Source organism: Zootoca vivipara, chromosome 8 (assembly GCF_963506605.1).
Source record: "Zootoca vivipara chromosome 8, rZooViv1.1, whole genome shotgun sequence".
Classification (NCBI taxonomy): Eukaryota; Metazoa; Chordata; class Lepidosauria; order Squamata; family Lacertidae; genus Zootoca; species Zootoca vivipara.
This window is the reverse complement of record NC_083283.1, coordinates 66,834,412-66,861,492: the sequence shown is the minus strand read 5'-3', so window position 1 is coordinate 66,861,492 and position 27,081 is coordinate 66,834,412. Positions and strand designations below refer to the sequence as shown.

The window sequence follows — 27,081 nt, the reverse complement described above, 5'->3', positions numbered from 1 at the left end:
GGCAGTTGCCTCACTTTGTCTCATGGGTGGGCCGGCCCGGATTACTCACCTATTTAGACATATACCGGGTTCGACATTTTTGTGCAGCAAGACAGGCTGAAAGAGAGGCCCCTCCCTCTGCCGAGCCCACCCTGCCATCTCTCTCCGCCCCTAGCGAAGCCATGCGAGCGCTGGTTCGGGGGCGCTTGCAATCCTCTCTCCCGAGGATTAGGACCCAGCAGGCGGGGCGGGGCCAGGCGGAATCGTCACGGCGCGAGGTGACGCGATTCGCGAGGCGGCCCTCCGATTGGCCGCCGGGGGTGGAGCCCGCCCGCCCGCACCTACTCCTCTTGCTCCTCCCACTCACCGCCCCCTCCCCTCCCCCGTCTTTTCTCCTTTCCGTTCGCGCCAGCCAGAGCGAGGGAAAAAGGAGGAGGGGGAGGAGCGTCGCGTCTTGACCTGCGCAGTAGAGACTTTCTCCCCCTCCCTCCCCTCCCGCCCTCCGCGGGCACGCAGGCCCTCACGCACTCCCTCAAGCCGCCGAGAGGAGCCGCCGCCGCCATCGCAGGCTCCTCAGCGAGCGCCTCAGGTTTCCTGCTCGGTGAAAGAGGGCCATGAGCGGCAGCGGCGGCTCCTGACGGCGGCGCCGCTGAGCCCGCCTCGCTCGCTCCTCCTCCCCCCCCTCGCGCCGAGGATGCTAAAGATGAAGCTGCCGGTGAAGCAGCAGCAGCAACGGCAGACGATGAGCCACCAGGAGGCGGACGACGGCGGCGGCGAGGGAGCGGCGGTTGGCGGCCTGGTCTGCCACCCGCGCCGAAGCGGCGGCGGCGGCGGCTCAGGGGCGGCCGCTTCCCCGGGCCCCGGAGGACCGCCTCCGCCTCTCCCTCTGCGGTGCCTCTGCGGCTGCTCGGCCGGCAGCGCCCGCGAGGCGGTCTACGAGTGGTTCGGCCTGGCGCTGGGCTCCTCTCAGCGGCTGGAGTTCGCCGTGGGGCTGCTGGACCTCCTCAACCCGCTCGAGCTGCGCTTCCTGGGCTCTTGCCTGGAGGAGTTGGCCCGAAAGGACTACCATTGCCTGAGGGACTCCGAGGCCAAGGCCAACGGAGGAGACGCCGCCCCGGCGCCCACCGGGAATTCCGCCGCCGCCGCCCAGGCGCAACAGCAGCAGCAGCAACCCCTCACGCCGACGCCGCCTTCCCCACCGGGCGCCGCAGTAGCCTCTGCTTCCCCGCCTCCGGCTGCTCCTGCCCCACCGCCGGGGGGCAGCGACTTCCGCGACCCGGCCGTGCGCTCCAAGCTCATCGTGTACTTGGCGCTGCTGGGCTCCGAGAACCGAGAGGCGGCCAGCCGGCTGCACCGACTGCTGCCTCGCGTGGACGCCATCCTGCAGAGCTGCCGGCCCGCCGGCGGGGAGGCGGAAGCGGCGGAAGCGGCGGCATCGGGGAGAAGCGAGGAAAAGGCGTCGTCGGAAGAGGGCCTGGGTCTGGTGGCCCAGGAGGAGCTGCTGCTGCTCTTCACCATGGCATCCCTGCACCCGGCTTTCTCCTTCCACCAGAGGGTCACCCTCCGGGAGCACCTGGAGCGGCTGCGGAGGGCCCTTTGCCGCGACGACGCGGAGGACGCGGACGGGCTCACCTGCCGCGGGGGTCGGGTAAGGGCGCTGCTTTGAACGCGCGGAGCGAAAAAAAGAGAAAGAAACACACGTCTCTCGCATAGCCCGCCCCCGCCTTTTGCTAATCCCCCCTCCCACGCGTCATGAATGGAGTCTTCCCGAGCCGCCACCCCCCGTGCTCTCGCCTGCTGCACAGGCGCCCGGAAGAACTTCTCCTTGTGACATAACAGTGTCTAGAGTTAGGGGGTGAGCTGCTAGAGGCCCTCCGCGCTCCATCCCTTCCTCAAAGTGGCCCTTTAGTTGCGGAGGAGGAATTTGGTGGGCGGCGGGAGAGCTGCAGTGTGTGTGTCTGCTACAATAGGTCCTCTTGTCCTTAACAGGATGAGCTGACCCAATTTATCCCTCTGCTCCTGGAAGTAAGGGAGTTTCCCATTGCCTCACCGCTGCTTTTCCACAAAATATTTTTGGTACAAGCTGCCGCAGATGTGTATTGCGCAGAAAGGCAGGATATTTGGGGGAGGGGATTAGTTTAAATAAACGTTGCCGGATATGTGACCGCGCAACTGGTACATGCAACGGCTGTGGTTTAGACATGGTGCAGAATTAGAAGAGCATGAAAATCAGAAGTTGAGGCACATTTGCAGGAGCCTTGAGGTACTAACTCCCATTTAGAACTTCATTTTCTATTTCTAAAGCAAGCCTGCTATTTTCATGAGGGCATAGTAAGGCCACAAGGATGGTGCCGTTTTTTTAGCTTGCATCATCATACAAGCAAAAGGATTTGCAGATGTAACTTAAAAGTCCTTGCACAGTTGAAAAGGGATTTCCTGTTGCCAGTGGTGAAAGAGCCAAAATGCCTCAACAAATGATGATGGCAGTATCTTTTCCCACATTTGTTCTGAGCATATGATACAGTGCTACATCTAGGTCTGGGCCTCAGGGCCAAAGTCAAGGAAACCACAATAAGAGGAAGGAGGCAAAAAACCAGAAAGTGATTTGGGATGAAGTTTAATGGTAAACAAGGCTGCTATCAGCACCAGGACTGGTGTTGGGCATGCTGGGGCTCACCAAGTTTGATGCTAGTTGCCATAGAAACAATATCCCCCCTAGGGGTGATTACACATACATGGTTACAGATGTGCATTTAATTACTATATCTTTATTTTATGTAAAAATTAACCTTTTCTAAAACAAAATGGTGCTTATTCCCAAGTATGTTTAGCATCAGGGCAGCAAAGCAAACACCATTTCTTTCCTCTAATTGTGTTACAGTTTAAGCAAGTTTCAGATGTGAAACTGCACCTGATCAGGGTATATTTTTTGCCATTGTTGTTTTATGTTATACATTATGAATGTCAAAATAGTTATAATCTATGGAATAAGTGAGGAGGAGGAAGATAATGTTAAGTGTGTTCTTCACAACTGAAGAGTGTGGCCCCGTAAAACTATTAGTCCAGTATGCAGTTTCTAAACATGGGACCCTACATTTTAGTATTTTGAGAGAAAATAAAACATTTGTCTTCACTCCATGCATTTATTTATTTGTATTATTTCATTGATATAGCACCATCTATCTGTTTTCCAAAGAACAGATGTGACAGGTTCCTAGTCCAGGGGCTTACAGGCACATGGAACGGGAGGAAAACTGAGGCAGGTTAGACAAAGGAAGAATATGGTTCCATTACACGTACTTTGGCTTATTTACACAAAAGTACATGGTGCTCTTCATTTTGGAATTAAACATCTGAGTAACACTAAGTTGGGGAAGGTTGCAATGGTGGATGAGGGGAGTGACAATTCCAGAGAAAACAGAAGGGAAGTGGAATTGGGGAGTTACCCTCATGTTTGAAATGGACTTCTCAGGCAGAACCAGAGGTTAAATTGTGGGGTTCCTCAAGGTGCAGTTTTATCCCCCATACTGTTCAACATCTACATGAAACTGCTGAGTTGGGTTGGGTCATCCAGAGTTTAGGAGTGTGTTAACAGCAATCTACTGATGACACACAGCTCTACTGCACCTTTACATCTCCTTTACAGTGGATATTCTGGACTGATGTATTGCCTCAGTAATAGACTGGATGAGAAGCAACCAACTGACTCTTAATCCAGATAAGACTCTGAGGCACTGTTAGTGGGAGGTTGCCTGCTTTTCATTGGGTTACATTCCCATCAGCTTTGACTGCTGGCCCAGCTGTGTCCCTCTCTGGACAGGGATTGCCTCACTTCTGTTTTCTATGCTCTAGTAACCTCTAGATTAGATTACTGCATTGCATTGTATGTGGGGCTGCCTCTGTATGCTGTTTGGAAACTTCAGCTGTTACAGAATTAAGTGGCCAATTTGCTCACCAGGGGAAGACTGAGTATACAGTTCCAATCCTGGCCCAGCTGCACTGGCTGCCAGTTAGTTTCTGAGCCCAATTCAGAGTGCTGCTTTTGACCTATTATTATTATTATATTATTAATAATAATAATAATAATAATAATTATAATTATAATAAATAATTTACAGTATTATTTATTCCCCAGCCACTCTGGGCGGCTTCCAACAAAATATTAAAATACAGTGGTCTGTTAAACATTAAAAGCTTCCCTAAACAGGGCTGCCTTCAGATGTCTTCTAAAAGTCTGGTAGATTTTTTTTCCTGACATCTGGTGGGAGGGCATTCCACAGGGCAGGTGCCACTACTGAAAAGCCCTCTGCCTGGTTCCCTGTAACTTGGCTTCTCGCCGCGAGGGAACCGCCAGAAGGCCCTCGGCGCTGGACCTCAGTGTCTGGGCAGAACGATGGGGGTGGAAACGCTCCTTCAGATCTATGGCCTTTTAAACTTGGTAAGAGGTGGACTATTACTTTGCTTTGTTATGTCTGTTGGTGAAAGTGGTTTGGGGAAATAGCCTAATAGGCCAAACTGGACCCCTAGCTAGAGGTTCCTCGCTCCAGCTTGGTTTAAAAATTTGAAATGACTGCTCCAATTTAAAATAACTTATTTGATAATGCAACATACATTTAGAAAAGGAACAAATTTTTAATTACAGGCCCTCAGTTGCATATATAATACGTTTTGCATTATTTTTCACATGCATGTTGTTTCCTGTTGTCTTTCTACTCTCATACTTTTATATCACTAAACGTAATCAGATTTATATTTAATATTTTTATTTCTTTTCCTCAATTTAGAACTTTTCTCATAACTGCATGGCAAGGAATGAGAGCGGTTTACTTGAACAAAGGGCAGCACTTCATGATAAACATATGGTAGCCTCCCACAGACCACAACAAGAAGGTATGTAGATCAAAATCTTATATTTTGAGTAGCTAAAGGATTAGCAAAGTTTTTTTCCCATTTTATGTCTTTTGCTCTCAGTTAGTGGTGAAGTGGAAATGTTTCCACTGTTACGTTGTTCCACTAAAACATCCCAATTTTGGAAAGATGTAGCTTTCATAATATCAATTGGTATAATAAAAAATGAATCAAGGTCAAATTGTGCAATTGTACGTAATAGAGTATCAATCAAATGTAAAAACCAAGTTACAATTAACTTTTTCAAAAGACTGTTCCTTAGAAACATATTTATGTGCACAGCTCTTCAGGTATGCTAAAATGAGTGTATTTTCCGTGTCTTCCATTTTTTTCTTAAATTGCTAATATAGGCAATGAGTCTTAATACATTGCCATGTGTTTAAATATTTATAAACCAATAACATAATTTCCACGTAAAGCTTTGAATTTGTTTGATTATAACATTTAAGGCACACTGAGTATGCCTGCATTGATTCATTTTTTCTGATCAAATTCTTCACTTTGACTGCTTGTGTATATTTGATTTTGTTACATACAGTAAATCAAACTTATGCTACATCACGTCTCTGGCAGTGGAAAATAATCAGAATCATCTCCCTGCCCCCCCCCCAACTTACATTGGTAGTTCCAGTTGATGAAATTCACAAACTAGGAATATCCATTTTTGCTATTGGAAAGCTTTTTAATAGGTGCTAATTAAGAGCTCTTAAGTACAGTTAATGGATTAGAAATTGCTGGGAGCTGGCAGAGGAGGGACAGAACCCTTTGGCGGCATCCCACTACATGTCTATACTGGGTGTAGAAAAGAGGGTTTTCCTCCTGGTAGTCCAGTTTATTTATGTGGTGCATGCAGAGGATGGAAAAAGAACTCAGCCCCTTTTCTGCTGGCCTTATGACTTGCCTGTATGGAATTCCTTGTTTCCTGTTGCTACTAGACTAGTGTTTAAACACAAAGCGGGATAAGTGTTCACGTATTTTAAAAATAAATAAATGTAGTTGCGTTCACATCTGTTTAAGTTACAAGGAACTATGGTTCAAAAATTAATGAAGTCTGACTTTTTCTTGTCTTGGGACTAAGCCTATGGTGTTTCATTAAGTGGGGAGGATTGTAATGCTCCAAAACACTTAACACTATTTTAAAAAGGAATGGCTGGCTTTGGTTTTAAAGCCTTCATTGCCCCTTTTGCAGTGCAGTCCAGCCAAGTATATTGCAGTTTTACTTTTTTTTAAAAAAATATTTTTTCTTCCAGTAGCACCTTAGAGATCAATTAAGTTTGTCATTGGTATGAGCTTTTGTGTGCATGCACATTTCTTCAGATACTTTTAAAAGTTGTATTTATGTTTTAAACTGTGTTTTATATTTTACGCTGTTTAGAGGATTTTAAATATTAGGTGGTTTATAGCTGTTTTAAAACAAACAGACAAATAAATAAATAAAATGTGCTCCCACGTTGTGGTAGCTACCTTGCTTCTGTTCTGTCCTCTCTTCTCCTTGCTGTTCTTCATTTCATAATGAGTAAGGGGAATTGAGAGCTGTTGGATTTGATAATGTCCCAGTCAATGTCTTCATTGTGTAGGAGGACAGAAGTACGGTAGTTGTCTAAAATTGTGGAATTGTCCTTTTTACACCAATTCTCCAGAAATACCTGGAACTTCTTCAAGGTTATTGAGAGATAACTCATGTTTTACTTAATTCTGGCTTCCTGATTTCTTGGGTTGCTGAGCTGTAAAACAGTTTGAAGTCAAACAGTGAATTAGTGCAAATAGGCCTTTAACAATTCATTTTGGCTGATATCACTGTGTAGCCTATGCAGATACAGTTGGATCAGCACACTGGGCAACAGAAGACTAGCCCCCATTGCACAGTGGTAGGGATGGGTAGTAAATTGAAGACTTTGAAAAACCATATAGTTAGAAAGAAGCAGTGATGTGCTGCTTCCAAAAATCTTATTCCAGGCCCAGCCTTTTAGTATTTTAGCAACATGGGCAATTACCTAATACAGAGAGGTTAAATCATGAAAAGTACTTGTGACCTGTTGAACATATTTACATTTCCAGTTTGTGTATTTCAGCTGTTCATATTGAAAAGATAATGCTGAAAGGAGTACCAAGGAAAAGAGCTGACAAACATCTGGAGTATACTTTCAAAGTAAGTGATCAATCTGTGGGCTACAAATACTTGCTTTGATTGCAGTTCAGAGTTATTTAGGATATAAAATAATGAGATTTAGCTCATTACAATGTTTGTGCACTGTCCTAAGAAGTTTGATTGAAGGGTGGTCTAAAATATAAGAATACATTAGAAAAAGGTTAAAATGTCAGATGGATGCTCTTGATTAATCAAGCAACACTTAGCTATGCATAGATTCACAGCGTTTTAAATGGCAGTTTGTTGTATGAGTATTTTATTTTGTTATGAAAACACTGTTGTCTTGTTATATTAAAACACAAATGCTTACTGTCAAATTGAATGTGTACAGTAGTTTGATATGGGCTAATTTGGGCACCGTAATATATTTTAGTATATGTGAAGTTGATATTTCCCAACTAAAAATGCTAATTTGGATAAAAAGATTTATTTGTCCTCTGTAAGTCATACCATTTGGAGGATAGAGAAATCATGAATCAAGTATTATATATAAAAGAGTACTTTATACATGTTCAGTGAACTTACTGTAATATGTCAGGGCAGTGGTTTAGAGGTTGGATATTACACTGAATGAAATCAGTTTTGGGATGAGATCCAAGTTTGTATCTGTCTTATGTTTGGGAATGCTAGAATACCCCAACAGGCTGATTGAACTTTGTCTGGAAGGCACCAGTTTGGGAAAGGCTACCTTGATTACATGGAACATTGGTATCAAATCTGTCATGGTACCCTGTAAAAGCAACGTATGGCTATATAATTATATTTTCTTTTTCATCAGGTAATCTGGTCTGATCATTCTATATCCTGTGTAACAAAAACACATCAAGATTTACAGGAATTTCTACTAAAAGTACGTATTTGAAAGGGATTGTATTATAAAAACAAGCAGCTTATCGCAGTTCTATATTCAAAGGTGCAAAGCTAGCTTGACATTTATGCATTTGATCTTCAAGGTAGAACTGAAAAGCCAGTGACTTTAAAAAAACACACACACACACACACACACACACACACACACACACACACACACTGAACATGTTCAGATGTTATATGCAATTTGAGTTTGTGCTTATTGCAGAATGTTGACAGTTTAGATTGGGTAGGAAGCAACAATTTCAAGTTGTTAGCTGCAAGTAACTTGACAAGTAGGGACTGCTTGTTTCAGCAATAACTACATACATACATACATACATACATACATACATACATACATACATATCTATATCAATATTGTCTAATATTAGAGTTAATTTGGTGGGACCATTTGAGGTCCTCTATCTCTGTAATCTCTACATCAGGCATCCCCAAACTTCGGCCCTCCAGATGTTTTGGACTACAATTCCCATCATCCCTGAGCACTGGTCCTGTTAGCTAGGGATCATGGGAGTTGTAGGCCAAAACATCTGGAGGGCCGCAGTTTGGGGATGCCTGCTCTACATCTAAAGTGGCAGATGTTGGAATAGCTAAACTGCTACTTCCATGCCCGAGCGAGGAAAATTTCCAGGCAGGTTGCTCCCATGTCCTAAACCTCTGGAGCTTTAGAGAGTTTGTAGGAAGGGATTGTAGCATTGGGAATCAGAGGACATAGGAATGTTATAGAAGAGAGGAGCTCAGTATTGGGAATGCAGGGTAGAAGTGGATCTTCCTATGATGCAGGGATCATAGTCCTTGTAAGAGCTCTTTTTCACGTCTGAACTAGGGACGGCAAGATGGTGATTGCTACAAAGTGACTGACCTGTATTAAGACACGAGCTCTCATAGTCTTCTAAAATGTTCTCTTAAAAGAACCTGTCATGTCTGTACTATTATTTGAAATAATGTTTTAAGTTGAGTGTAATTTAAAAATTAATATGTTGTTGGTGGTCAGTTTATAGTTGGGGGAAGTATAATGGTGGCTGTTAAGAAGAAAAAATACCGAAATGTTTTCCGGCATCTTCAACATGTTAAAGCTGTTTGTGATAAAATTCTATTTTACAATAGAATAACCATAGACACTGAAAGGCGTTTATTTGTCCTCAACTGCTTGGGAACCTCTAAATGCTAGGTACTGAAAGATTTTACAAGTTGGCTTCCAAATTATTTATCCCATTTGCCATGAAACCTGTAGATACCAAAGTGAAATTGACTACTGCAAAATAGGCACAATGTAATAACATTTTTCATGCGTGGAAGAAGTTGTAGTTTAATTAGAGAAGGTATTAAGCTTTAATAACATTAACCTGCTTTTATTTCTAGTCTGAAGGGACTGGTTGTATTTGAAAAAAACAATCCAAAATAGCACCAATCAGTGGTCTGTCTATTATTGGGATGGGGAAGTTCAAATGCAGTGCTAAGTAAACATCCTATCAGCATACGATTTCCTGCTTGCACAGTGCTCCCCCGCTTGCTGTTCTAGTCTGGGGGGTCAGCTCTTCGGAGCAGATTTGAGGATGGTCTACGGCTGAGTAGAAATTTTGGGGGGAGGGCACATTGTATAAGTGGGAATCCTTGTGATAGAGTGTAAAAGGAGCTGTTGCCACCTTATGATAATTTGCATGACTACTTTGATACGAATTCCTTTTATCTGCCAATAATTAACATTATCCCTCTCACCAGCTTCCAAAGGAACTTTCTTCTGAAGCATTTGACAATACTATTTTAGGAGCATTAAATCAAGGGTTCCAGAAGCAAGAAGAAAGGCGACACCTAGACTTTGAACCCATGATAAGGTCTGTCTGGGGTCCTTTACCTTTACCTTTTTAAAATCTTTTAAAACTAGAGATTCACATAGGACAACACCTTATACCAAATCAGAATATTGTTATATCTAGCTCAGTATTGTTGACACTGACTGGCAGTGACTCTCCAGGTTTTTAGACGATAATCTTTTCCATGCCAGGAAATAGAGGTGGAGGAATGGAGGTGCTAGGAATTGAATCTGGGACACTTTGCATGCAAAACATGTGCTGTATCACTGAGCTTCACCCTTTCCCCTAAACTGCACCTTTGAAACTATAGTTCTGCAACTTCAGAATCCAAAAACAAGGCATTGCTGAGTCTGCATAGCTGTAGTTAAACTGCATATTCAAACTGCTGTCCCCAAAATCCTAAGAATGCCGAGTTCGTTACTTTTGTAGAAGGAGGAAGGAAGGAGAACATAATACGTAACTCTTCCATTCCTCACTTGGACAAAACATTTGTTTTCCTGCATCTTTGGAATATCCTCTCCAAAGAATTTTGTTTCGCCTCTTCTGACTTTTTTGAGAGAGCGCTAAAAATGTTTATATCCTATTAGACGTTTGACCTTTTCTAAATACTGGCTTTTAGGGTTCTGAATTGCATTTTTTACTTCATTGATTTTAATTTTAAGCTGCCTTGGGAGGTATGGCCCTTAAAGGCAGAACAGAGCAATAAATTTGTAGAGTGCCAATATGAATGAAATCCAATGCTATTAGTTCTTCTATGCATTGCTGACCATAAGACATGGACCCATAGAGTACAGGACCTATGCAAGTGTTGCATCCAACACATGAGAATTACTATGCATTCTACTGAGCCACCACTCTTGTTTCTGACATTTTAAGTAGTTATTACCTTATTGTTTATCATTTTATCCTGTTGGGCAGGAGAGGCATGGCTAGTAACTGGGTATGAGCCTTTCTTCCTATCACACATAAGACCTTTGCAACACAAAGTTGGCCAAACTGCATAGGTACATCATCTGTCTTGTACCAGACACCTGAAATAAACTGTACCTGTCCATTGTGTGTACATGTCATGACAAACTTGGCTTTGTCACAACATAATGTGTAATGCAATTCTTATTCTGGGTTAAGTGTTAGTGTTTTAACATAAACCTAGAAATTCACGTCCATCTATACCCCTTCCCAAAATAGGTTATGAATTAGAAATGGGTAGAATCATATTTTAAAATTTGGTTTTTAAATCACAGATCTTAACAGAGAAAAGCAAGGGCGCAATCAGAATAATATATGTCCTCTCACCCCCTCATTTTTTGTGGGGGGCTAGTTCACATTCCAATTCTGGGTGTTTGGTTTGGGTTTAAATAAAAGCTTAGTTGAATGAATGAAAAAGTAATATATAGGTTAAGGTAACCTTGATTGGATTGTTTACTTTCTATTTGTTTTTAGGCAGCTGTTTTCAACAACATCTCAAGCTTTTCTGCAGAATCAAAGAGTAAACAGCTTCTTTCAATCTCTGTCCTCGGAGTCTTTGCACGTGCACAGTAAGAAATTTCTAACCACACTTCTGATTGATTTACAAATCAATACAAAGTGTTTGTATCAGATAAGCTTACACACATATTTAATATACACTTACATTGACTTTGGTAGGATTAATAGATGTAACTGAGACAGTGTGCAGTCTCAGACTTGTGTATCAAGATTTGATAATAGCCACTAAATTTTGGGTGCTACAGCCTGCCCGCCCCCTGGCCCTTTTAACTTTTGAGGTCCAGACATACACTCAGTAGAAAGCTATTAACTCTCCTAAGCCTTTAAACTTTGTAAAACTGATGTCATCTGATTCCTGGCTCCAGAAATGCCATCATGTGTTTTATCAACATAGTTGACTGATCCTATCTATTGTGTTCTTAGAATTTCTTACTAGAGTTCTAGCTTTCAAATAATAACCCTTAGAAAGCAACTCATGGAAAACACTATTTCCAAGTATGCTGAAAATTCAAAAGTACAGTGGACTTCTCATTTAAGGCAGCCAGCTGTAAGGATTCAGAAGAAGAAAAGAATGGTAGCCTTTAAACAGGTTCATTGTTGCATTTTTAATTTAAAATCTTCAATGGATGTACTGCTGCTGGATGATGCATTTACAAGAATTTGGTATTATTACTACTACGGTAAGTTGCTTTTTTGCCAGTGCAACCCTAAGCGACTTAAAACAAATAGCACACATTATAACCACCACAGAAAAATCTATAAGACATTATGTGTTTTTAAAGGGCAGAATTAAAACATGCCACTCACTAAAGGAAGCCGCAGATAGTTAAAACCAAAGGGTTAGTAGAAAAGAACTGTTTTTGCGTGGTACCTTGCAATATGTAGTGATGATACCAGGCAAACTTCCCAGGGGAGAACCTTCTATAAGCAGGGAGCCACTCCTGAAAAGGCCCATTCTCAGGTTGCCATCCTTTAGACCACCTGTGGAGGGAGCTCATGGAGAAGGGCCTTTGTATATTATTTAGCATGCTCTTTTGGAGTATAGATCCATTTCCCCCCAAAATGAATGGATGGTTGACATAAAATATCTAATGATATACTGTATCTTGAAAACTGGCCAGTAAAAAAGAAGATATGAAATTAAATGAAAACTAAAAACAGATGGTGTAAGCAGAGCCATCCTGTCAGGTCCTTAGCAGTTTTAGAGATTAGCATATTAAGAACAGATAACCAGCTAAAATTAGCAACTTGCTGTTTTACAATAAAATTAACTTGTTGCAGTATTGGCAGACAAGGACTTCTAAACCAAGAGGAGGAGAGTCTATGTGTGAGAGGCTTTGGAACGTATATTGTTCTGCTTTTAAATACATAATTTTATCCCTCACACCAAACCAGTAAAGGAGTTCTCTAAATGCTCCTAATGTTAGACTGGTTAAGCTGCCACGGAGTCTTGAAGCAAATTAATGCAAGTAGCTGCAAGGTATACTCCCCATAACTTCAAATTTTCTACAGCCCTTTGTAAAACTAGGTAGCTGTTAAAATTAACCTTTTGAGTAATACCTTTTGAAGTTGTTCAATGATGCTTAACTTCCAGATAATCTCCAATCTTCTCTGAAGACATCTAAGCTACCGGAACATTTCAAGGAGGACAGCTCAGAAGCTTCAAGTCAGGAGGAAGGTAAGCATGCAGTTCAAAATGAACTTGCAGTTCATTATCCTGGCCCCCCTTACCCCTACTATAGTAGTATTTTTGCTCTTGTGAAAATGCAGAGGGCCAGAGATGAAATTTTATTATTTATACCTCACCCATTTGACTGGGTTGCCCCAGCCACTCTGGTTAATTAAAATTAACTTGATCAATAATGTTTTTACTATTCTTTCCTATCCAGAAATGTTACAGCACACAATGATTCACAAGAAACATAATGGGAAATGCCCTACTACGAAGTAGGTTCTTGTTATTTTCTCATTTAAACTAATCCATTTGATGCTTGGGTTTTTTGAGGGGAGAAATATCTGCCATACTGTTGTTAAGAAATTGCTAGGGAACCTCTTGTGACAAATTGTAAATCTTATGTTTATTATCAGGAAATTTTTGCTACAGTACAGTTTTCTTTCTACATATAATTCAAGGAAACCGCATCTGTGAAGACAATGACTAAATCACATACCATGGGAAGGGAGACAAACCAGTTAAACCAACCCTGCCTCACTTTGTTTTATTCACTACTGCCACCAAGTGGATATCTTTATTTTCCCTTACTGCCTTCCACAGAGAAGTCCTTTAAACTTCTGGGCTTTAATTTGACCAGCCTACTCCCAACACTGGATAGAGTGGCAAACCATTTGGTTGTGGGGTGAATAACAAGGTTTCAGATGCAGTTTTTCAAAAACAAATGATGCTTTCACTTAAGATTTTAGTAAACCATGGACAAAAAAGCATATATTTACAGTTTGAGCAAGTAACAGAAATAAATGCATCCAGCAATCTCTGTTCTAGGTTGTTTCCCTAACTAAGCCAATACTTAATTCAGTTCTGGGCCGTATTGTTCTCTTCTTCATATTCCTTTTTGCTGCAGTGCTCAACTTTCCACAATTCCAGCTTTCATTCAACTCTTCAGTCACTAACTGCCCTATTTTCTAGCATTACTCTGCAGACCATCTGTCTAGACCAGACATTTCCAACCAGTCGACCGCAATCGACAGGTAGATCACCTGGTGATCCCTGTCGATCGCAGGATTAAAAAATTCCTCCCCCTGCCCCCTTTGCTCTGTCCCTCCGTTGCATCAAGCAGGTGTATTTTTGCGGTTTCTGTTTGCGATGGTGAATACAATGATTGCCTTTAGTGCTGCCTGCTCTTATTAGTTGTGGCGTTTGAGTTGAGCTATTGATGAAAACTTTTTCCCCTTTTAAAAAGCTCAGCAACTGTGGTCAATTCCCCCAAAAAAGCTCAACAATCCTCAATGCCAATGGGTAGATCACTGCCAGTTTTTTTTAATACTGGGAGTAGATCGCAGTTTCTTGGGAGTTGGATGGGCCTGTTCTAGACCATCTAGAGAATAGTCTTGATTAATTTTCTATTTCCCGTTAATTGCCAAGTTCCTAGGTTAGGTATTTGATCTTCCTGTGCACACTTAATGAGCAACACACTTTTAAAATATTTACAATATTTACTCCATACTTCCAAATTCTATAACATAACAGGTTCCATTTTTCCATAAATGTGCTGTCATCCTGTCTTCCTTACCTTATTTTGATGTCCCAAACTTTCAACAACTATTGAAAAGTTGTTGACGCTTCCTTCTTCTTTTCCTTGTTATAGCTAATACACATCCTTGCAGCTGTCAGAAGATAATAATTTATCTGACTTCCTTGAAATCCCCTCTTAAACCTCTGACTCTCCTGCAAACAACTTGCTGAGCAAAACATCTCCCTGTACTTTTAACCTTCCTATGAGCATTTGACCTCCAGTGCACAAGTGCCTTTGAGGAAAAAAGAAACCATTTTACAATTTTAAAAACCCCAGCACAAAATAGCAGACAGTCTTATTTCTTCACAGAGCCATTTGAAGAAAAATTAACGTGAGCAAAGATTGAAAGGACCTCTTGAATGAGCACACTTCACTGACTTTTTACTTGCGCACATTCCCACTGTCTAATCTCTGTGGTAGCCCATATTAGCTTGGCTGAAGTGCTCTTTCAACAGGAAAAATGTATCACGGTGTTATTGATGCACGATAATTACCTTGAAAACACTTGCTAACCTAGCTTTTTAAGACTGGCAGAACAATGTGTGCTGCTGCCTGCTTGGAAGATTCCCGGTTTGTTTATGTAATAATTTGTATTAAGGTTTCCAATGTTGCAATACAGTATAAAAAGAAAAACATACAAAATAAGACAACAAATAGCAGGCAGAGGATTAAGTATCTCAGTTTTAAAAGGCTCAGGCATACCAGTGCTTAGGGAGGTGAAATCAGTGAATTAACAAATGCAGTTGCTACTTTGTCCCAAGTGTGCAGATTAGTGTCTATCTACAGAAATACAGTAACTGTAATTTAGTAAAAAGAACTAGCCTTGTGGGTTGTGCATGGGTGGACATTTTCCTGGGTGAATTGAAATGTTAGAGGTACTTTCAGTGACATAAACTCGTGTATTTCTTATAACAGCACAGTAAATACTAAATGCTCTTCGCTGGATGGCTTCAGCATAAATTCTGAACATAACGGGGTGGCAGACTGGAGAAGAAAAGGCTGTGCTGTTCAGCAGCATCCAGAGCATTGCACATTACTTGATCAGGTATTTATTTGATGTGTCTTAAAACCACATATTTCTTAAGTGGCAGCAGAACCCCATTGAATTCACGTGTCTTGTTTTTAATAAAACCTCTCTGCAGTGACAGTTAGTGCTGGTGATGAATTATACCACTTTTCACAAACCTCTTACCCCCATAGGCTGAGTGACAGGTGCCAGCAGTAGCATTTCAAAGGGATATAAGGAGTACAGCAGTGGGCAGTGTGGGGCAAGCTCCAGAGAGCAGAAACATGACCCAGAGGCTTTTGCATAATTTGCAAGGTTCATGGAAGGGAACATGACAGTTCATAAGTACCATGTGTGCTTTTTTTTTATTTAAAAAAACTTAGGTAGTGCTCTTCTTCATCGGAATGTGGGTGAAAAGCAAAAAGAGCTGAAACCACTATCTATAGTCTTCTGCTTTTGAATTTAATTGTGCCACTCCCTGGGTCACTTTAAGAAGAGTGTTGTATGATCTGCATCCCATCTTCCAGGCAAGGTACTGCCCACAAGCCACCAGTTGACTAGCCACATTTTTAAGCAGTGAAAGCCTTGTATGTCATTCCCATTTTTAAGCAATGGAAATGCATGTTTAAGCTTAGATAGGACTTTCAAAGAGGAAATCATATGCAAATATTTATTTGACTCAGTTAAGACAGAGAGGTTCCTTGAGTGTGTTGGAACACCAGCAGAGCATAAGCATAGAAAATTGTGAGAACTTATACATCTCATTCCAAATGACGAACTGTTACGTGGGAGGAAAATAACTTGGTGTCAACGTTGTTCCTTTGGTCTAAGTGCAGTTGTAGCATTGGTCGGTCTCTGAAGTGGGAGGCTTTTGATCTGCTATTTCGTTCTCTAGTACACAGGAGAGAAGAGACTTTTGCCTGTAATGAGCAAGAAGAAAGGAAAGCTTCAACCAGAAAAGTAAGTACTGCACTTTAAAAAGAAACAGAATATTGCTTATGCATTTATCAAAATATAGACATTAAGTATGGCATTCAAATTTATTGGCTTCTGTTAGAGGAAAGCTGATCTTTTTCAGAATTTGCTATGATTTTTTTTGTTTACTATGAGTGGTAAACCATGGCTTCCGCTTGCAGGTTTGTTTGGAGAGAAACAGATCACGATCACTGGTTCACACACATTTAGCCAAGTTTATGGTGTGTTTCTTCCAACTCCAGGCAAGGTAGAATAAAGTAGCAGCAATTGAGCAGCATGCAATAGCACGATGCTCATTCACAGTACGTCATTGATTGTTTCTTAGGTCATATCCACACCATATATTTAAAGCACATTTATACCACTTCAACAGTCATGGTTTACCCCAAAGAATCCTGGGGATTGTAATACAACCCTTGCAACTGCTTTTCACTTCAACAAACTGCAGTGCCTAAGATTCTTTGTGTATGGTGTGGATGTGACCTTACGGTGGCTTACCGTGATATGCTCACCAGGTCTTTCATGCAGATGTTGACTTACTATTTAATAGCCTAATCAGAGGTTTGTCTAGACATACAAAATACAATTTGTTAATATAATGCAATGTACTAACATATATAGGGACACGGGTGGCGCTGTGGGTTAAACCACAGAGCCTAGGGCTTGCCGATCAGAAGGTCAGTGAATCCCCGTGACGGGGTGAGCTCCCATTGCTCGGTCCCTGCTCCTGTCTACCTAGCAGTTCAAAAGCACGTCAAAGTGGAAGAAGATAAATAGATACCACTCTGGCAGGAAGGTAAACGGCATTTCCATGTGCTGCTCTGGTTCACCAGAAGCGGCTTAGTCATGCTGGCCACATGACCCGGAAGCTGTACGCCGGCTCCCTCGGCCGGTAAAGCGAGATGAGCGCGCAACCCCAGAGTCGGTCACAACTGGACCTAATGGTCAGGGGTCCCTTTACCTTTACTACCGGTAACATATATTAATATATGCATGTGTACCAGTAACTACGGTCATGTTAAACCAAAAGTTTAAAAACTCTTGAGTTTTGTATAGCACAACCCATATCCTTGAATAATTTTGAAGTTGAATTGAAAATACTAACCTCGTGGTCCTTTGAGAGACTTTATGACCACTTATTTTGAAAAATGAACTATGTTTGTATTCTCACACAGAGATAAAATAAAGAGAACTGACGCCAGGTTTACCATCAGAACTAGCTGTATGAGAGTCGCTGATCCTCACCTCCACCCAGGAACAGTAAAAGGTAGGAAATGGAGACTTTTCAAGTTCATTGGAGTAGCTTCTCTGTCAGTGCCAGTTATAGGCAGGGCCAGGGACAAAAGCTGGTGGATCAGTGGATGTGGCTCTTACCTTTGTACAGTAGGCTACATTGCAGCTGTGCAAAAATCAGAGGTCTCTATACGTGCGTATCTCTTGATCCAGGAAATCAAGTGACAGCATCAGAGTTAAAGGAATACAGTTGGAAGAGTGCAGAGCATGGACATTGAGGGTTGTGACCTGGGAGAGGGAATGGCCTAAGGAGAGTCTCAAGTGCTGGACGCAGGCCTTGAGGGTCATGACTTGCTACTGGGCCTGGGGTTCCCCACTCATGTCTTTAATTGTTCCATTTATACATTAATTTATGCATACTGCATATGGATGATTATATGGCAAGATGAGCTGATAGGGCAGGAAAATATTAAGATTCTCTGAAAATTGCCAGAAGTCTTCTTCATGGTCTTTCCTGTTGTTCGTTCTGTGTATGGATGCTGCACTTACACAGTCAATTCTGGAATCATTCTAGAACTTTAACTAGGTTTGTGCCCCACTACTTGAGAGGACATCTTATACTGTCTGTGGAACTTGAAGGGCAAAATGATGCTCCCAGTTCTCTGATCACTGTGAATGCTCTTTTCAACTGTTCTTCACTTTTATTGAATTAGAGAAGCTTTTCTCCTTTAGTCTAGCTAAGAGATAGAACTTGTTTTTCTTTCAATCTGTGATTTAATCTAGTTGTCCTGTGTTTCTATGACACAACTGAGAGTGTGGTGTTTAAAAGGTGCTGTGGCTATCAAGGTGTTAGTAGAGAGAACCCATTCTGGATGGAAACCACCAGTGCTTTGGTTTGTGTCAATGAATGGCATCTGATACTATGCTAACAGATAAAAACGAGCCTGACATGGTCACTCTTCCACTTGAGACATTGCCGTGGGGAAATGGCTGCAAGTACTGCAAAGGGACTGCGTTTCATCTCTCCCCCATCCCCAACTCCAGTCACCTGACTCCAAGGTGATACTTGAATACATGACACCTGTGTAAGGTCTAGATGAGGATCTGAAATGGCAAACTGCTTCTTTCGATCCCCTTAATGAGTCCCAAAAGCAGGCACCCCCAAACTCGGCCCTCCAGATGTTTTGGGACTACAACTCCCATCATCCCTAACTAACAGGACCAGTGGTCAGGGATGGTGTTAATTGTAGTCCCAAAACATCTGGAGGGCTGAGTTTGGGGGTGCCTGCCCGAAAGGATAATATGGCCATGTCGAGCTACTGCATTGATCCTCCTCTACCAGCTTTCTCTTCTTCCAATCTAATTGAGTAGATTTGCTGACAAGACTTGGTTCTTAGTCTGTGGTCTTAGTGTCCTCCCGGCATAAATTGATTTCTACCCCAGTAATTGTTTCATCAAAGCCCAGCCTTCCAGAACTGATCCTTGATAAAATCTGCTGCATCTCCATAGAATACACGCTCCTGGATGCAGTATTGCATCAAATGTTCAGGTCATGTTGTGCATAGTGTTTCTGTGTAGACAGATGTTCTTGAAGATTGTCTTCATTTTCATATTTTGTCCTACCATTGAGACCATAAATCCCTAGAGCACAGAAAAATTTGAAGCTTGGTTGAGAAGCCAACCATCTTACTTTCCCACATATAAAACTGCCCATGCTTCAAAACCCTAAATGGTAGCCATGTATTGGTACCATAGCATGATCTACGACTGGAACCAGTACTTATGCATGCTACTTCCAGCTCTGCACTGAGAATTAAACATTTGGTACCACAAGCCTTTCTAATGTGGAGCCAGCATACTCTGTGAGATACACTTGTTACAAGCACACACTGGTTACAATTAACAATTTCCTTCCTTTCACACTCAAATCGCTAAGAAATATCTGTAACAGAGAAGCTATGGGATAACCTTTTTAATTTTTCTGAAACTGAGTACAGATCTAGTTTGAACATTCATTAATTATTTGTGGTCTGGATACCCCTTTTCTTCTAAAGTGACAAAATAGGTATGGGGAAAACACTTCTATGTTTTCTTTTTCTTTTTTTAGTATCTACATGAAATTATTGATCTTACTGACATATAGGAATCTGAAATTCTGCTGAGCCACTTGGAACAGTTGCCTCAGTGGCATCCTGGATAAAAGGAAGATCAGTCTTGATACACACTCAAAAAACAAGCAATAAAACTCCACTTGATACAGCAGTTGTACCATCTTTATCTCTGTTTATATTCTGAGGAAGAGTGCAGATACACTCTGGGGGATCCAGAAGGAACTTCAGTTTTAAGCTGATGTCCTATCACTTAACTAGTGTTTTTAATGGGTCTTAGTGGATTGTCTTGTTTCACTTTCCAGATAGATCAACTCCCTTTACGATGTGTGTCAACTACCAACACAATGCAGAGCTAAATTTGCAAATGAAATTTGCAAATGAAATACTCTGTTTATATTCTATGGAATATGCACACGAAAGCTCATACCAAAATAAAAACTTAGTTGGTCTTTAAGGTGCTACTGAAGGAATTTTTTTATTTTACTATGGAATAGGTGCAGCCATAATGACCACTTCCTTCTCCCAACAGCTCCAGATTTTCAGTGACAACATTCTTACCATATTTGGCACTAATTCATTCTTTCCCAATGCCAAAAGCTCTGGATGGAGCAGGGCACTTTTTTTTTCTTGTGACAATTTTATATCTGCTAGTCTGTCCAGTAAACTCTGCATCCTCTGTATCTGTACACAGTCTGACCTAGGCCTTGCCTTTCAAAGATCTCCAACTTAAATTTGTCACAGATTTTGATTGGCTAACTTTTCTGCAGGAAAGTCCTGCATATCTGAATCACTCTCGTCTTCCCCTTTTTGTAAGAGTCATAGTTCTGGAAGGATATCTGTTTCATTTGTTATGTCACTCTTAAGATGTCTGTGCTTCCAACCAACCTTCAATTCTCTTGATGGCTAGCTACCAAGTAATAGATTCTGCCTAGACTTGGGCATTATAGTACAGTATCTGGAGAATGGCTATATATTTGTGTGCGTGTGTTGGATAGAAATACCTCTTTAAAAGGTGTGCCGCTGCGTACTTGCAAAAGCTGATGTAGCATTTGGCAGAGCATGTCTTTCACAGCCTGTTTTTGGACCTAAGGACACCTGCGTCCTCTTAGAGGGGTCAGCAAGCCAGTTGTGTTCTTCAGGTTGCCATAGGTACAGCTTAAGACATATGCATGTAATAAGGTCCTCTAAAGAGGAGGAAATGTAAGTGTTAGCAACCTGGCCTAAAGTTCTAGAATATTTCCAAAGTTGGCCCTGCATTGGTGCAGAACCCTGCTTGGAACTGCCCAGATAATTACTTAAACAATGGCAATCCCATGTATAGATAGGACAGGATGTATCGTGGGGATGCTCAGGATTATTATTATTATTATTATTATTATTATTATTATTATGATGCAAAGTTGAATTGGTCATGTATTTCTTCCAAAATTACATGGGCCAGAATTCAAATAATTGAACACCAGCCCTCTGTTGCTTACTTTTAAACCAGAGGACTTTGAGCAGCACTCTTACATGGTGGGGAGATTAACTGTTCAAAGAGAGGAAGTAAAAAGCTCCCACTGTTCATGCCCATGGCCATTGTGTCTAAAGTAGCTCTTTGAAATTCAGCTGTCGATTCTGATATATCATGGCAGTGACAATGTGCAGTTGTATAAGGTTCGTGTCTTTTACTGTTGGATAACAAACAAAAGATCTTTACTATGGACTTGACTTAAGGGAGCTCTTGACTAGGTACGGTAGCAGGTGAAAGTTGCAGAAAATGGCAAATTAATATGCATTTTAATTAACTGACCATGTCTAGTGGTAACCTTTGCTGAAATGAAATCTCTTCTAGATTCAAATTTAGACATTACAATGGGACATGACACATGTGGAGAAACCTCTTCAGAGAGTTACAGTTCTCCTTCTAGTCCACGGCATGATGGAAGGGAAAGCTTTGAAAGTGAAGACGAAAAAGACAGAGGTTGTATATCTGTACTTTTAAAATAATAAGAGTATATATATAATTCCTTTAGTGTGCTTCTCCTTTCATTTGGATTGGTGTGCCTAGGTCAAGGACACCAGAAATAGCCTTAAGAAACTCCATGGATAACTAGGTATTATACTCTACATTCTAACTGAACTTTTAAAATCCGGATTCCTCTGCACAGAGGGGGACAGCCTTCCTCTTAGATCTTTTCTCCCTCCCTGTTTGGGAGTACTTGTCTAACTAAACCATAAATAAATTTGTGAAAACTGCAGGACATCTTTGCAAAGGTTCAGAATATCATACCACAATGTAAACTGCTGTAACCTGCACCTAATCTTGTGAAATAACTTCTTTTTCTTACCTGTGTAACTATATTCAGAGTGGCTTTAAATGCCTCTTCTGAACCCATGGATGAAGAGGTGAATATTCTGCACATCCATTCCATCTGCCTCATATACTAACAAATCTCTACTCTCTTAGTGTCATCGACAACTCTTGCTTTATATTGGTCATTAAAAATAGACTAAATTTAAGCAGAATTGTAGAGTTGGAAGTGGCCCCAAGGGCCATCTAGTCCAACCCCCTGCAATGCAGTAATTTTTGCTTGTATGTATTGTGAGTTCCTGAGAGAAAAGACTTGAAAAGAAATATAGGCTTAGTCAGAGCTGGGCTTCAAGCTTTATTCAAGTCCCACAAAATCTGAATTGCCTTATCTGTTCTTGAATTGTTGTAATTTGCCAAACTTGCATATTATGTATTACAACTTTAAATATATAATTTGCTTTTCAAAATCACTTAAACTTACTGACTTTGTTTTCAGTCATTTAAAATGTGTTTACACAACTACTTTCCCACTTTAGTAACGTAACTGAGAAAGTAATGTATTTCATAGAATTGTAGAGTTGGAATGGACCCTGCAGATCATTTAGTCCAATCCCTTGCTATGCAGGAATACACAGCTGTCCCATATGGGGATTGAACCTGCAACCTTGGCATTATCAGCACCATTCTCTAACCAACATGTATTTCCTGGGTTGTATTCAGTGTAGTGCTAAGTACCTCATTGCGTGAGCAGAACAACCTCCCTTGTACAACAGGACTTCTCCCTCCTCTATGTGCCCCCTAAATCTGTTCTGGACAGATTTTGGGATGGTGTGATGGAGGATAGGAATAAACCATTAAACAAGAGGAAGTCATTCTGCTCATACAGTTATTTAGTTGAATACCACTTGATGTGTCTATTCAAGATACTCAAATTTTATTTACAAATGCCATGACTGTTTCACAGATAAAAGGACTACCCACTTCTCATTAACATAAACTAAATAAGAGATATTACTTTAACAGTGCAGTTGAATAATTGTGAGCAGAAGTGCCTTTCCAGGGCAAGCATATTTTTAAAGGTGCTCAAATGATGATATATGTCATATGGTGATTTTTGTAGCTTTCAATTGTGGTGCAAAGTTGGATGCTTCCTGTGAGCAAGAAATGGGAAACTGAAAAATAGCAAGGAGCAATCATCAATATAAATCTATCTGTCTCTCCCCCCCCCCAAAAAAAAATATTATTGTATTATTAGTCCTTTTAAAGCTATTTGAAGTGGCTAGGTCTGGAAAATATTGTTTATAGAACCCTTAATGTTTAAGTGCTTAATTATACCCTGTTTCCCCACAGACACAGATAGCAATTCTGAAGATTCTGGGAACCAAAATGTGATGAGATTTGCTGGTTATGGTGCTACGGACCTCAATAAGTCACCTGCACAGATTTCAGTGAGATCAGACAATGGAAATATCGTAGAGGATCCTTTGAATCCACAGTTTCAGCACATTCCCTTTATACCTGCTCTGCACTACGTGGTGCACAATGGTGCACAGAAGCCTGAAACTGTAGTCCCGCCACCCATATCTGCTGATGGGAAAACTTTGGGAATGGTGGTTGCAAATGCAGCTCCTGTTGGAATGGGCTCCACTGGTGAATCTGAGAAACACATTGAACTTCTGTCTTCACCTTTGTCTACCACTTTCCTCCCGCCCGCAGTCCAGTCTGGTAGCCCTGCATTGCATCTAGCAATACACAGAATGAAGGTACCTTCGCCACAGGCGCCGTCTGAAAATTGTGCAGTTAGTGGACCACAGCAACAAACTGGAAACTTAAGTATTGGATCACCAAACACTGCCTTTATCCCAGTCCACAACCCAGGTAACTTTCACGGACCCACAGTTCCTACTACAGACCCAATCTCAAAACCTTCACCCCATGTGATGGGCTTAAATCAAATGGTGCCTCATGTTGAGGGAAACGCAGGAGTGATCCCTCAACCTCCCAGTCTAAAAGTAGTTGTTCCTGCAGCTGGCCTCTCCACAGCACTTCCACCAGCTCCGTTTCCTGTTCCAGTGACTCTTCATGCTACCAGTGTGTTGCCCAATCAGAGTACGACTGTGCTGAACACTGTGGCATCAACACCACCACCACCACCTCCATCGTCTGGTCTGTGTGCTAGTCAGGTCCAGCCTACTGTTCCTCCTGCAATACCTACCCACACACCAGGTCCTGCACCCAGTCCGAGCCCTGCTTTAACACACAGCACCGCCCAGAGTGACAGCACATCCTACATTAGCGCTGTTGGAAATACTAACACCAGTGGGACTCTCTTGTCTCCACCGCAGTTGGGGTCTGGGCCTTGCGGGCCATGTGGGTCTTGTGGTCGCAGATGCAGCTGTGGGACCAATGGAAGTCTTCAGATTAACAGTTACATTTATACCAATCCACTTCACGGACAGTTCTACCGAGTTCCATCTTTCATCCCTCTGCCATCACTTTGCAGTGGTAGCTACCTCAACCAACCACATCAAACCAATGGAGCACAGATTCCTTTTTTCGTGCCTCGGGCCTCATATGCAAACGGGCCTCTGATGCATGACCCCGTAATGGGGAGCCAAACCAACTACGGTATGCAGCAAATGGCAGGATATGGGAGGTTGTTCCCTGTGTACCAAGCTTCAAATGTAGTTGCCAATACTAATGGATCAGGGCCCAAGAAGAATGGGAATGTGTCCTGTTATAATTGTGGTGTTAGTGGACACTATGCACAGGACTGTAAGCAGTCATCTTTGGAGGCCAGTCAACAAGGTAATCCTAATTCCCAACACGGTTGCTTCTGAATTCACTTAGCTTCTATTCTTGACCCTGCTGGTCCCATCCTGCTATCTGTGGGTTGTATGACACTTTGTATGTGTGTGTGTGCGTGTGCATGCATGATTGTCAGTAATGTCATCTAAGAGCTTGTAATTGGGCCCAAATAAGTTACTTTGTCATAATGGCATTCACAGATAACCAAGCAAAAAACTGGGTCACACGGCACCAGTAAGGGAATAGCAAATGAAACTAGCCGTGCACTTAACTGGTTTATTAGACTTTTACACTGCTAAAATGTGACTCTCTGTCTCTTCAGTAGCACATCCCAAAGCAGTTACAAAACAAACCATGGTTTTTTAAGTTGGTAATTTACACATGCTTTATGTGTTATGAACTTAAAACCAACCACTCACTTGCCCCTATGCATAACTAAAAACAAAAACAAATCTCCCTCTCCCTGTTAATGTGACTGATTAGACATTTCAAAATGTGTGGATAAACCATTAAAATGTAAGGTGCCATCTGTTTTATAGCAGTATTCTTTTTAATGTTTGTAACTAATTTATCCATTTCCACCCCTTGGGGGTTGTTTTTTGTTGTTGTTTTTGGTGTGTGTGTTTATATCTGGTAAAACTTGAACAGAGAAGATCAGTTTGGTAGGCTGAAGCTATGTGTTCTAGAGTAAGTCCCATTGAAATAGGTGGAATTGCTCTACAGTTGTTAAGTCCAGTATACTGTATGCTTGTTTGTTTGTTTGTCTTAAGACTTTCATTTTATCTAAAATCTGTCTTCTAGGCAGGTTATATAGATGTAGCTTCCATTTGGATGGAAGAATAGGATTTGAGGAAGGGTATGTTAATTTGGGGGTTTTGTAGGTTTTCTTATAACTTTATTATTAAGTGTAAGCAGTGACTTAGTAAGTTCTTTTTCCTGTTCTAGGCACTTACAGATTGAGATATGCACCTCCCCCACCCCCTTCTAATGATACGTTGGATTCTGCTGACTGAAACCAAGTAAACATTGCCTACATACCAAAATGAAGGTTGGGAAGTCTGGGGAGTTCTTTGGATTTGAGAGATTCCTTGTGTGTGTTCATTTTTTTTCTTTTGCATTTTTTCATTGCTCGTGAATGTCTGTTGTAATACAAAGGAAGAAAGCGGTTTTGCTCCTGGTCTGACTTGCATAAAGCATGTTGCTATCTCAGCCAATCAATCAAAAGAGTATTTGAATGAATAGACTTTTGCACTGAAGATATGCAATGTTTACTGCATTTTTTTTTTTAAGGAAAGGTCATTTAACCTCTGACTACACTGGTTGAACAGCCATACGGTTGAAAGGGGTAATTGGAGCATGCTCTCACAAGCCACCTTCCCCTTGCCCTCATTTTCTCGTGCTGCTATTGTTCTTCCCCACCTTTTGCTGGGTCATTATCTCTCCATGGGACTGGATTGATGTTCAGCCGTTTATTTCTGGCCCGTAACTCCTGTAAATTCCTATGCTTTTGATCTGATGGGGGCATTGCTTGCTTTTTTTTGAGAGTTTGGAAATTCACAATAGTACATGTGCAAAACCGGACAAAAATAAAGAGCTTATATGTGCCTAAAAGAAACAAATAAAACATAGGATGGGGAAGGCTTAAAGCTGTGTGTGGACCTTTAACTGATTTCTGAAATAGAAATACGTTGAACAATTTTACTTCTGTTGTAGTATTTTTTTTTTTAAGCCTGTTGGTTCAAATTGTGTAACTGGTATGAATGCCTTAGTTTGTGTGTCTGCATTTGTAATGACAGTTGGCAGCAAATACCTTTATTAAACATATACTCTACATTGTTGATACAAAAATGACTTGATTTGTAACATCTTCCCCTTTAGACTGTTACAGTGTTGTGTTTGAATGTAACTGGTTTATTTCAATCTGGTCAAAAATCTATGTATTCTACAGAACCGTCGGGTATTTGTATACTAGAACCAGTCTACCAAATAGCAATGTCACTTTCTTATGACAATTTTACCACTGTGTGATCACGATATAATGTGAAAGGCTCTAATGAGTGTAAAGATTGATCATGTTATATCACAAAGTTTAACACTGCTGTATTTTATTTCTAAAAGCCAAGATGTACTAAATTGCTTCCAGATAATATTTGATTTCTTAAGTGCACTGAGTTTATCTGGAAGAAAGCTTTT

General features: G+C 41.4%; 1 protein-coding gene across 2 annotated transcripts; it reads left to right on the top strand.

Moving 5' to 3' along the window:
• The first annotated feature begins 402 nt into the window (after window positions 1-402).
• Window positions 403-26,736, top strand: ZCCHC2 (zinc finger CCHC-type containing 2). Of its 2 annotated transcripts, XM_035125279.2 has the most exons (14): window positions 486-1,627; window positions 4,764-4,869; window positions 6,960-7,036; window positions 7,815-7,886; window positions 9,632-9,744; window positions 11,167-11,261; window positions 12,806-12,889; window positions 13,101-13,158; window positions 15,378-15,507; window positions 16,364-16,428; window positions 17,619-17,710; window positions 21,622-21,750; window positions 23,431-24,888; window positions 25,834-26,736. In XM_035125279.2, exons 1-14 carry the CDS (start codon window positions 674-676, stop codon window positions 25,899-25,901), a joined length of 3,501 nt encoding a protein of 1,166 aa, XP_034981170.1. In that variant the 5' UTR covers window positions 486-673; the 3' UTR covers window positions 25,902-26,736. The 2 variants fall into 2 exon arrangements, with proteins under 2 accessions (XP_034981172.1, XP_034981170.1); XM_035125281.2 differs by lacking the exon at window positions 21,622-21,750 and having other exon boundaries at window positions 403-1,627.
• Window positions 26,737-27,081: the final 345 nt, after the last annotated feature.

Excerpts from the sequence above, each read along its gene's own strand:
- ZCCHC2 (XM_035125279.2), top strand. The coding sequence starts at position 674 with ATGCTAAAGATGAAGCTGCCGGTGAAGCAGCAGCAGCAACGGCAGACG. Across the intron at positions 7,037-7,814 it reads ATCTGGAGTATACTTTCAAA|GTAATCTGGTCTGATCATTC; the intron begins GTAAGTGATCAA and ends CTTTTTCATCAG. Across the intron at positions 7,887-9,631 it reads TACAGGAATTTCTACTAAAA|CTTCCAAAGGAACTTTCTTC; the intron begins GTACGTATTTGA and ends CCCTCTCACCAG.